Source organism: Otolemur garnettii, unplaced genomic scaffold (assembly GCF_000181295.1).
Source record: "Otolemur garnettii isolate 467f Iridium unplaced genomic scaffold, OtoGar3 scaffold00096, whole genome shotgun sequence".
NCBI lineage: Eukaryota > Metazoa > Chordata > Mammalia > Primates > Galagidae > Otolemur > Otolemur garnettii.
In genome coordinates, this window is record NW_003852491.1 from 1,253,188 (window position 1) to 1,266,041 (window position 12,854).

Sequence of the window (12,854 nt, forward strand, 5' to 3'; positions counted from 1 at the left end):
TTTATGAGGTGCCAATACTTTCAGATATAAGGAAGCCTCTTGAATAATCAGTGTACTACACAGTTAAATTCTTTAATAGAATCTAAAGTAAGATTTTGCCATTCAAATTACAGAGGCTTTTAAGTGCTGTATATCGGGTTTTATGGCATGTGGTTCACATTTATCCTCTGTTAGAAACACCATCTTCCTGCTCCAACTCTAAACCACAATGGACTTTAGGAAAGCAAGATCTGCTCTTCTGTGCCCAAGAGTTTCTGGGAACAAATGATGGCTAGTGGTACTTACCCAAATGGAAACCCCTGCTCACAGATACTTCTCAACTCATATTGAATAAACATTTGCACAAAGAAGAGAGACTAAGAACTTGCAGGCTGGACTTTTTAAAAGTTGTGTTTGATAATGACAATCTTTAGTGCCCCCAAGTGGCCATAAGTGATGTGACACCCTCAGTAGGGAGTTCTATCTTGAAGGGTAGAAAAAGATAGCTGGAAAAATGCTATCAGAAAATGACAGTTTAAAATGAAGATACTGATAACAGGATGAGAAGGGACCCTTAAAGGAACAGTCCCTTTTACACTGCTATCTCCTCTCATCATAAAAGTCTGGTAAAAGAGGGGAAATATGAAATGTTCAAAGACTGCTGGAATTGAGTCAAAATTCGAGTTTTTTGTTCACCTCAATGACCCACAACAATTGCCCCTGACCTGTCATAGAGAAAATGGGAGTAATAATCCCTAATTGTTAAAATTATATAACCATGGATGACACTTTTGTTTTGAACTTTTACATTGGGAGCTATCTGTATGCATCTTTCTGCTTTTTAAATTTAACACTGCAAGTGTAAAGCATTTTGTATAGATTGATGCCATACAAATATCACTAATAGTCAACAGCAAAAAGATATTGGTGGCAAGGTGGAGAAAGGAGGAATGTGGCTTGCAGAGGACATCATGTAATAAATTTATTTAGTTACATTTTCCACTTGTCTCTTAATTCCAACTGTATATTCAACTGCTGTTTCAGAAATAAAATGTTTTAACATAAAAATATAAATTCTGCTTCTTAAAAGTGCATACAACTTTGATAATAAAACATACAAATAAATAACAGAAGTCAGTGACACATCTCATGCACTTGCTCTAAAATAATTTAAAAAGTATGATACACTTTTCTTCCAGCTTCTAGGAAAGACACTTGCCTTCCATATTACTGTACAACTAAAAAAAGAAAATTACACAGAAACCACTAACAATGGTGTGTGAATAATACCAAAGCATTGTGTGTACAGTGATATGACATGCAGCTTTTAAGACAACTATAGAAATTCCCAGGTAAAAACTGAAGACTTCAATCAAGAAACTATTTTTGTAATGGGGCCTGAATTCAATTTTAACCAGTGGTGAGAGGCACAGTTGGTGAGCAAACCCATATGGAACATAAATACATATTTGAAAGGCCTACAAAAGAGAACTCCAACCTCAGAAATACTGTAACTGCCTTTCCATTTGGAATAATGACACCACACCATTTAGAGTAGCACCTAGGAAATTTCATATTGCATTTTCACAGCTCCAACAGTATCATGACTCTGGGTGGCCTTTCTAACAAAGCATTTCCAACTTGGCTTTTTACCTAAATCTTTATCCTTTAAAACGTTGAAAATATCAGGTAAATTATGTTAGTTTTTTCTTTCTTTTTTTGTAGGTAGGATGAAACCACCTGAACACAGATTATTATTTCAAAGATGTTATAGTGCTTTCAGCTCACCACAGATTAAAACTCAATTTATTTGCCTCCAAGGGAATATACAGTCCCAAATTTTTGGATGTATGGTTATACGATTTTTAAAAATAACATGAAAAAATAGCAAACCCCCCCCATCCCCCCAAAAGGACTCCAAACAAAATGTTTCACATTCATTTTCAAACTAAAAAAAAAAAAATAATCCTGCAGCTACATTCTGGAAAGAACTATAGTGGAGAATAAGCTAAGTAGGAAATTCAGTGGCAGCCTGGGGTTTGCTATTATAGTTACTACAAAAAGGTCAAAAGCAGGGGGAGGTTTTCCAAGGCTACAAAGGCTGTTTTCTATTTTCATCTTCAACATTTTCTAACTGAGAGTGACCTCTCTATTCCCCCATGCACCTGGAGGAAAAGGCTCTGGGAAAGGACACGAAGCCCACAGAGCACTCTGCCTGTCAGCAACCAAGACCACCAATGCTCACCAGACTGGAAAGTGCTAGGCCACCAACAAAATGCTCCAAGGTCCCAAATCAGACCTTGAATTAGAAAGACCCCCTCCCCACCCATATTTCAAACAGAAGCTTGGTATCAGTAAGTCTCCATTTTTTTTTCTTTTTTGAACATAATTAAGGAATCAAGAGTCACCCTAAAGATCACATAGTAGTGATTCTCGCCATTATTCTCAGTAAAGGGGTGGTGTGTCACTGGTTCTCAATTTTGACTGCAAATTAGAAACACCCAAGAACTTTAAAATATATGCTCACTCCTGGGACCTGCCCCTATGCTAATTAGATAAAAAAACATGGGACTGGGGCCCAGGTACTGTAGTTTAAAAAATTCCTGGGATGATTCTAGTGAATGGTGGGCTTCACAATCTCGACTTGAATCTTGGGAAGAGTACATGTGTGAGATTCGAAAAAGCCTCTCAAGTCTGCTACAAACCCTCTTTCTCCCCCAAACTGGGAAACACTGGTTTAAAATTAACGTGAAATGGATTTAGAACCTCCTCCACTCTACAAAACTACCATAAACTCCACGAACTTACGTCTTATTGTAACCAGTAGTTGGAAAGCTCTAAAGTTGTCCAAAACAGCTCTAAGTCTCTACAAAAGCATTTTAAAATTGTTAGCACTATATGAAGTCACATTCTTTCCTTGTGACCACAATAGAACCCTAGAAGATATAAAAATTAAAATCTATAGAAAAATGGCAGGTTATTTTTAGAACAAAATACTTTAGGAAAGTCTTCGGGCTAAATACAGTATATACACCAACAATGTGTGTTCAACATACCCAATTCCCTTCCTGCTTGCAAAATACTTATTTTTGCACAGTCTTGCCAGGGATCAAAACAATCAGCAAAGAGAAATACAGTAAAGCCTCCACTGTTGACCACCTCCTTACATTGACCTAATTTTCACAGACTGGACATACACCCCATGTATGTATCAGTACAGTAGGTCTAGTTCCTTATGATGACCAGTTTGTTACAGGCTCTTGAATGGTCCACTTACAGAGGCTCCACTGTAAATGCAGAGCAAAATAAGAAATCACATTCATGCTCTTTTATGCTAATGATTAAGCCATATTTTTTAAATTACAAATTTAAAAATAGAGCTCCATAATCTAAAAGTTATCTTCTTTTTTAAAACTTAACATTTAGTGTAGTTTATCTGTTTTATTTAGTTGCTTGCATAGGTAGTTAAGAGCATGCTTTCTGAGTTATATGGAGGCCATGCAAAATTATTTCCATTAGTTGGGGGAAAAATGATTAGTCATGCTCAAAATGAAGGCTGCAAAAACAAACACTTTGAAAGTTGATCAAAAAGGCAATGTGAGACACTGTTCATGTAAATTAAAGCATTGCATTTCCCCTCAAAACATGTGTTAAGTCAAGCTTACCAATAATGTATCCTTTAGGAAATTAAAGACAAAGACAGCCTGCACAGTAACAACTACTTTTCATGTTTATGACAGGCACTAGTTTTTCTCAGCAAATTTTGGCCTACTCAACTCCAAATAACACAAGTTCCACGCACCTCCAGAATGTGTTTTATTGAAACTGTGCTTATGATGTGCATACCATCTCAAACATCCAACCAGAAATGCTAATGATCTTTGTACCCGATAATGAAACAATAATTTTCAACAACTTCTCAGAATAAAATGTAACATCAGATGCCCATCAATTAAAAACACATTTATTTGAAGTAAATGAGCTTTGTTCACAGCTCTTCTCTGCTCCATTTTCCCTAAAGGCTGCCGCAACTATTCCCTTTACATACTATTCCTGTTTTTTTTTTTTTTCCATGATAGTTATTTTAAACAGTTTTCCCCCACTTCCCCTTAAATCCCCACATTCATCTCATACAAACACAAATGACCAAATTCTAATGTAAAATGACTGTGGAATGATTTTCAAAGCCTAAATAGTAGACAGCTCAGTGTGAAAAAGTGGATGTAAGAGTAAATGTTTCCAAGACTAGGAAGGGCACTTTTGGTTTCCGGACAGAATAGACTTGCTCAAGAGAACCACAAGCCTTCATTGATTGGCCAGAACCCATCTCATCTTTTAGTTCAAAACTGTCACTCCTTTTAGGATATCACCACACCCCCTGCTCAGTCAGCCATACTCGGTAAGTGTCCTCAGCTACAGCAAATGCTTTCTGCTTGCCATTGTGCAAAATGCAGGCCCTCAATGAATGTTTGCAGAATAAATGATGAGAGAATAACTGCAAAAGAGTGGAAGGCAGCTTCACAGATAATTACAACATCTTATCACACCACAAATACTACCACCTCCATATCTATTGGTCCAGCATATTATTACTTACTCTTAGTTAGGCTGCTTTTATGATGAGAAAATACAAAAGGGATGGGAATGGTCTCTTAAGGTGACCAGAGCTTAAAGGTTTCTTTGTGCTTCTACATTATCTAAGAGCTTGCAAAGGCAAGGTGTCTAAGTGTGGAGCCGGCTTATGAAATGATAACAGCTTCAGTGTGTTTACAAGAAATCAAGAATAAAACTTTTCTTTAAAAAAGTAAACAAACACTACAAATGCCACTACTGTTGGTGATATTTTGTGTCTACCATGAAGTGACCGATCAGGCCCACCTGGACATCAACCAGAAACCCAAGCCCACCATCCTTAGCAGATGATCTTTAACCCAAAGCACATATCTGTTCATTGTGCCAAATGCCACTTGGAAAATAAAAAAACAAACACCAAGCCCTTAACCCTACCGAAGAACTGAACAAAACCAAGTAACAATTTTCCCATAAGATATTTCACATCTCAAAGAGCACCTTTTATGGTCAAAATATCCTTTCTTTGTAACTTAAAGTTGTACCTATTAGGATAACGACATTGTCAGTGTTTACCAACCAAGGGAAAAAAAATAGCTTAAAGATGCCTGAAGAACACCGTAACACTTCCTGATTATTTTTCTAGTAAATGTGAAATATGGGCTAAACTCCACAGACATACATTTTATAGGTACTGAAATTTTATTTCTAGATCCCATGGAAAAGAAAAGGGATTTGTAGAAGCCTTTTTAAAGACACTAGACATCATGGAAAATCCATTCCTAAAGAACTCAAGAACAAACATATTTACCATTGTGAAAATGAAACTAGTTTCTATTAACAATGAACTGACTATAGCCCAGAAAAAAGTCATTAAAGCCCTTTGTCTAATCAAACTATAATTCTAAGACTGTTTCAGAGCTTCAGATAGATTTCAAATGAGAATTGCCTATAAAACAAAGACGAGAGGTTCAAATTAGACAAACACTCAGTTCCTGCTATTGATGTTCTCACATTTGCTACATCTTTTCCAGGAAAAACTAGAGTCATAAAGAAAAACTAGAGTAGTGGCTAGTTGATCAACCTGTCCCTGTGCTACTGGAAGCAAGGACAGTACTGAAGGTACTGCAGCAGGGGACAGTAATGCTGCTGGGAGAGACCACCGAAACCTGTACAATAAAACAGGGACACCTAGGGCAACACTGAGGACAAGACTGAGTGCAATGGGCAACAGGCTCATGCTCAATGAGTTACACGGAGCACTATGGTAACCTTTACAAGGCTAATCATGTAGGTCTTAAATATTGTCAAAGGTCTAAAATTCCAGCCACCCTCCACATAAAGGGGCTCCAGACTTGCAAGTTACCAGCTAATGCTCCAATTAGCAGCAAAATAAAGTAACCTACTAAAAACATTTCCCAAGAGGTATTCTTGGAAAGAAAAATAAAAGGGGGGAGGCAGTGCAGAATTCATAGCTATGCATGCACATGTGTTGCAGTTACTTCAAACACAGCAATACTGAAAAGGAAAATTAGAAATGATCTGTGCACCAAGAGTTCAGGAAGAACCTGAAGAGTTTATGACCAAAAAAAAAGTTGGTATTTAAAAGCACATAAACTTCACATGTTGTATTTTATGGCAAAGTGACAAATGCTATTCAAAGAGAATTAGAACCACTACTCTCTTGACATTAATAAAAGGGGGGGGAAGCTTGAAAAACTATGTATTTTCCTTATCTGTGAGATTTCTGTGAAATTCTACTTTTCCTTGATAGGAAATGCAATTTTCATTGACACTGCCAGATGGAACATACACTCCAAATCCTGCTTGTAAGTTCTGAGCACGAGATTAAATCTTAAGCACAAATAAGAAATAAATGAGTTACTGAAAAGCTACTATAACTAAGACTAACAAGCAAGATCTGAAGTGTGTATGTAATACTTTGTCATACATCGCTTCAATGTACTGTACCATCATGGACTTTGGCAGTAAGTAATTGTCATCTTCTCTAAGTTACAAGATGAGGAAACATGAGCATGCAGACACGGGCAGCATGGAGCTTTCAACACCTAACAGAAAAAAGCACACCAGAGAAGGAAAACGGCAGAGTCTTTTACAGCGTTTAGAATCCACTTTTGTCCAGGAATCTGTCAAAGGTTCTACTGTTCTATTTACTACAGTGCAAAATCCCAACCTAGTAAATTTAGAAGGAAAAAAATTAATTACTAGCGACTGGCTTTCTGGCTATCCAATTTGCCACCTCTTAGGACATATCTCGAAAGTCAAGACAGTGATGGCACACACATCTCTGCAATATGAAGGTAGTAAAAAGCTTCATTTCTACTTCCAAAATATCTGTGGCAGTAGGAAAAATGACACAGGCACCCACATGTCACCTCCCTTTTATCTACTGACTGATGTGCATCCAGCCTAGACTAGCTGAGTATATACCTGAGAAACATTAGTGTTAAAATATTGCCCTTTACAAAGACTGGTAAATGGGGCGAAAGTGCAGAAAGCAATAGTTTTTCTCTCCACTGGTTTCATTGTTAGCGTCACAGTTTTTAGAGCTCCTGGTGCCACCCAACAATCCACAGTAAGGACAAATCCTGCTCAGAAGAAACACAAGTCAAATAATTCATCCTTCTCTACACTAATGATAGCTTAACTGGTTCACAGGTTTCAAAACCCTCATGTCCAAAGAAAGTCATTAGAGTTCTTTAGAAAGAAATATGTACAATTGCTAAAGGAACCATCCAGGGTATCATCTACAATTATTCCAGTTAGCTTGGTATCAATGCTTTGCCTATGGCTGTTATTTGGTTCAATGGCAGAATAAGGCGACACTTTTAACAATTTGCAATTAAATTCTTTTCACACACACATACACACGCATACACACACACACACGCACACACACATCAGGCACATGACCCAAAAAATACAAAACAAAAGCATAGTTTTGGTGGGTAGGGAAGGGATCTAAATAAATAAACATCTTTACAGATAAAACACTTAGGTTACAGAAATATATCACTGAGGTTTTTGAGAAGGCCGTGCAGAGGTTTGCATGCTAGAAGATAACTTTTTTGAGGATTTCTCAGCAGACTGCCTGCCACCAGGAGAAGCGGGAACTCCAGAATCTAGCTGGGAAGACTTGGATTTGCGAGCAGACAGCAGGGAATGTTTAGCAGAAGCAGGGTCTTTGGAGACAAGCTGCTCTTTTCCAACTGCTTTTGCACTCAGCGGCTGAGAACCTGGAGGCTGATGGCCTTTCTCTGCCTTGTCATCCACAGTGTTCTTACAGACTGACTTAACAGAGCCCCCACTAGCCTTTTTAGAGAGTAAGGTGGTCTTGCCAAGATCAGTTGACCGCCGGGTCTCCTTCTGTCTCAAGGCTGATTTGAAGAAGGACAGCCCTTTGTCCTCAGACTTGCTGTCCCTCTTCAGACCAGACCTCATGCTTGTGCTGGGAGAGCGCAGGCTGGCCATGGAGGAGCTCCTGACATGCTTCCCATCCCCTCTGCCCTCTCCAGCTTTGGCCTGGCTCACCCGAGGGGAGTTGGGTTTGGAAGTGGAGGTGATGCTACCTCTGTCAGAACCCAGGCTTTGTCTGGAGCCCTCTCTACTTAGGCTCCGGTCTGAAGTCCTGCTTTTCCCAGGAGGAAAGGGGCTCCTGGTGGCAGGGCCTGAGGCTTTTTTGGCAGATGTGGAGGAAGCAGTGTAGGCGAGGGCAGGAGCTGACTTCTGCTTCTGTGGTGAAGGAGAGGACACAGAGTCTTGGGATTTGGAGGGTGACTCCTTTTTGGACTGGGCAGGGGTAGGGGATGAATGCCTTCCACTGGCCCTGGAAGAAGAATCTGCTTTGCTTCGGGAGCGAGAAGACTTTACAGAAACTTTTACAGGAAGAGGAGAAGAAGGAGATGTACTTGAAAGAGATGATTCTTGGCTTGCCAAGACTGGTCTCCCCTTCCGCAAGTTTTTATCTGGCTCAGAACCACCTTTGGAACTGGGGGATCTCTTGGTTGTGCTCTCTGGTTTCTTTGTGACTGAGCCTGGGTGGCTCGGGGATTTCACCTCTTTGACTGGAGAGCTGTCTACAGAATCGCTCTGATCTACATAAGCAATCTGGTTATTGTTATCAAATGGATCAGAGATGGGGGGCAAGTAATCCCCTTGTGCTGAGTGTTTGCTCTGTGTATCTGCAACACTGGAGTTCAATTTGCGGGTGTCTGCTTCATCTCTGAACACACCTTCCATGACAGCAAGAGGAGCCCGACCTGCAGCCTTGTGCTCACGACGACTGTGACTTTCACTAGGTTCCTGGTAACTGCTAGAAAGGTTCCTCAAGCTACCAAAGCAAGAGATGGAAACCTTGTCATCTACCGCCTCCCCGATCTTCTCCAAGGTGGAAGCAGAGCTGTGAATCGGAGAGTCCCCTGAAAATCGGGAAGGAGAACTGGAGCGCATCTGCAGCTTAGCAGACAGGGACCAGGAAGGTCTCATGCAGTTTTCATTGACGGCCAAGGGGCTGGTGACAGAAGATCTGGAGGACAAGCTCTGGCGCTGGACACTTCTTACAAATGGTCGAGTTGAAAAGCCTCCTGAACATGGCAAAGAGAATACTGTTATGCTAAACCAACAAAAGCATTCTAGTAATAAGCTGAGATACTGAAGATGAAACAAAGGTAAGCCTCATGGAATGACAGGAGCATGACCTTCAGAGCCAGCCCATCTGCGGTCAAAGAGTAGCTGCTTCAACATTTCTGAGACTAGTTCCCTTTATCTATAAAACACAGACATTCGTACTCAGAGATCAGCAAACTGTTCTCTTTACCTCCTTGTTCTACATCAGGACTCAGCACACTTTTCCTTTAAAAAGCCAGAGAGTAGGCTCGGCGCCTGTGGCTCAAGTGGCTAAGGCACCAGCCACATACACCTAAGGTGGCAGGTTCAAATCCAGCCCAGGCCCGCCAAAACAACAATGATGGCTGCAACCCAAAAATAGCCGGGTGCTACGGTGGGCACCTATGGTCCCAGCTACTTGGAAGGCTGAGGCAGAAGACTTGCTTGAGCCCAGGAGTTGGAGGTTGCTGTGAGCTGTGATGCCACGGCACTCTACCTAGGGGGATAGCTTGAGGCTCTTGTCTCAAAAAAAAAAAAGCCAGAGAGTAAATATGTTGAACTTTGTGAGCCAACCAATCTACTCTGCCACAGCAGCTACAGACTCCTAAAGGAACTGATGTAGCTATATTCCAAAAAAATTTACTTACAAAAAAGGTAGTGGGCTGTATTTTGCTGACCCCTGGATCTAACTCACAGGGCTTCTGTGAGAACTAAGTAAGATCTTCAAAGTCTTTTACCCAGTAGGGTCCCTAGCATTCCACCAATGCTCACTAACCTTACGGAAGGACATCTCAGGCTCACAAAAGTGAAGTGCTTGACTGAGATTACACAAATAATTAAAGGCAAAGCTAATATTAGAACCCGTAACCCCTTGACTTCCACTCAATACCACATGTACACTGGCCTGTAATTGTTGACTATAAAAGAGAATCAAAGGGAAAAACTAAAGAGACCCAGATATGATATATTCCTATCCTAAGTGACTTAAAAATTCCAAAGAAAATGGAGAAGTTGCACCGCTGACTACCTCCCTATGCTGATCTAATTTTCTTTCTTTTTTTTTTTTTGAGACAGTCTTGCTATGTCGCCCTCGGTAGAGTGCTGTGACATCATAGCTCACAGCAACTCCTGGGCTTGAGCAATTCTCTTGCCTCAGCGTCCCAAGTAGCTGGGACTTACAGGCATCTGCTACAATGCCCAGCTATTTTTTGTTGTTGTTGTTGTTGTTGTCATTGTTGTTTAGCAGGTCAGGGCCAGGTTCAAACGCGCCAGCCTAGGTGTATGTGAGCCACTGAGCTATGGGCACCAAGCCCACTGACCTAATTTTCATAGACCAGACATGTACCACATGTACGTATCAATACAGGAGGCCTAGTTCTTTACCTTGACCACCTCTATATGTTGACCAGTTTGTTTTACAGATCTCTGGGTAGTCAACCTATAGAGGTTCTACTATATTCATAATTAAAACAATACATTCCTATTTGGAGTGGCTTTAAAATTCCGAAGAAAATATTCTAAATTAAATCTACACACACTTGACTCTAACTGAGGTTATTTATAAAATGCTGCCTAAAATCCTCAGAGACAGGCCCTATTCTGTGGGAGCCACTCAGCACCACTACATGATGATGATGATGCTTGAGAAGATACTGATTTCACCAACTATGCTATTTAAAAATAGATTGGGGGAAACTGTACCCAAGCTTATTATTAAAATGACAGTGAATTTTAAGTTTAAAGTCTGTGTTGAAAATAACCTCTACCTAAACAAGCAAAGGTTCACTAGTCAGTTTCTCATAAAACACGAGCAGCAAGGAGAGTAGCAATTATAGTCTAATAGTCTTGTTTTACAAATAAAGCGATAAGCCCAAAGAGGTCACAGAGCTGGGGTATAGCACAGAACTCCTCATCTGGTATTCTTCTTCCAATCTCCTGCAATTCTAACTCCATTTCATTTTCTCAGAATTATCCATCACCACTAGAAGCAGATTACAGCCATCGAAATGCTGGCCACAAAGTGAGACCTGCTGAAAGATGAGTCACCCTACTCATTACAGAAGCTGAGCTCACTCTCTCCTCCTTCTAGCTCTCCATACTTTGGCTGCCTGATCCTTCCCACACCACCTGGGGTCCCTGTCAGAACTAAGGTCTGGGGAGGGGGGAGGGAGAAGGGAGGGGGAAATGGGTGGAGGGAGGGGGTTTGGAGGGATCACTTCTGAGGTTTATCTTATAGGGGTACAAGTGAATCTTTCTAAGAGTAGAATGTGAACATTTTAAAACAATAACTGAGAAAATGACATGAAGGCTGTGTTGACCAGTTTGATGGAAGTATTTCGGATTGCATGTGAAAACCCCACACTGTACCCCAGAAGTGCATTAATGTACATAGTTACCATTCAATAAAAAAAACTGGAAAAAAAAAAAAAGAACTAAGTTCTGTCCTGCCATTACTCAGGTGGTAGGGGAAAATTTTTTAAAAAGTTAGAGTTCAATTTTTATCAGATTTTCTAAGTTTTTACATTATGATTCTCTTCTGAATTCTTAACAACTACCTCTATGCAAAAGTAATAGTTTTTGTTCTAGATGCATCTGTAAGAGCGGACACACCACAACTGCCTTCACAGAGCGCAGTGCAGTGGAAAGGTAAGGACTCCCGAGGCCAAGACTCCTAAGGACTCGAGAAGGCTCCATGCCAGGCCTAGAACAGCAACTTCTCACTGGTGGCCTGGGGCAAAGTGTAAAGTCTCTGAGCCCCTTATGGCTATACTTTAAATAAAATACACACATGCTTACATGATTTTAATGCTCCAGCCTCCAGACTAGGCCTTAACAGTGGAAAATAATGAAGAGGGAGGAGAATGTCCGAGGTCACAGAGGTAAAGCAAATGACCCTGTTTATATAAAATGTTACTTCTTAGGACTGTTACTTCTTAGCTGTACAGCACCACCCACTAGAGCTCCCTTTGAGTTCCTCTGCAACGTCCTGGGCACTAAGTTCCTAAACCTGAAGGACTCTTTGCTGTGTCTCTGAGTTACCATTTTGGAAATCTGTCACCAAAAACTATACCCACCGTCATCTTCACTCCTCTCCCCAGCCATCTCCACAGACTCCGAGAGTGAGGCCAAGGACGTGCGTCTGGAGGAAGCCGCAGAGGTCACGCTGGCTGGCTTGCTCCCCGGGAGCCGACTCACCCAGTGTTCACACAAGGAAGAACTTGTTGAGCCTACAGAGGAGGAAGAGGGCACAAAGGTCAGGCCAGGGTCCCATGGCCAGTCTGCTCTGCACACACCCTTGTGAATATGCTATGAGCTGAGCTAGGGATGAATGATGTCCCCACCCCAAGGCTGGCAATTAACTCCCACCCCCCATGTGGTATCATGTCTACTTAGTTAAGATGAAACAATGGAGGGCTGACTCCATTGTAGTACTTAAGAATTGGCAAGAGGACAGGCATGATGGCTCATTCCCATAATCCTAGCACTCTGGGAGGCTGAGGCAGGAGGAATGCTTGAGGTCAGGAGTTGGAGACGAACCTGAGCAACATAGCAAGACTGTGCCTCTATAAAAAATGAAAAATTAGTCAGGTGTGGTGGCCTGTCCCTGTAGTCCCAGCTACTTGGGAAGTTGAGGCAGGAAGACCACATGAGCCCAGGCATTTGAGGTTGTAATAAGCTAT

General features: G+C 41.0%; 1 protein-coding gene across 1 annotated transcript in view; it reads right to left on the reverse strand.

Annotated features, from left to right (window-relative positions):
* Positions 1 to 6,941: 6,941 nt before the first annotated feature.
* Positions 6,942 to 12,854, reverse strand: part of USP31 (ubiquitin specific peptidase 31) — an 80,343-nt gene continuing 74,430 nt past the window's right edge. Inside the window, exons 18-19 of the mRNA XM_012808835.2 lie at positions 12,249 to 12,401; positions 6,942 to 9,152 (exon numbers count right to left, since the gene is read on the reverse strand). Coding sequence (XP_012664289.1) covers positions 7,582 to 9,152; positions 12,249 to 12,401 — 1,724 coding nt within the window. The 3' untranslated portion in view covers positions 6,942 to 7,581. The remainder of the gene's footprint in view (positions 9,153 to 12,248; positions 12,402 to 12,854) is intronic.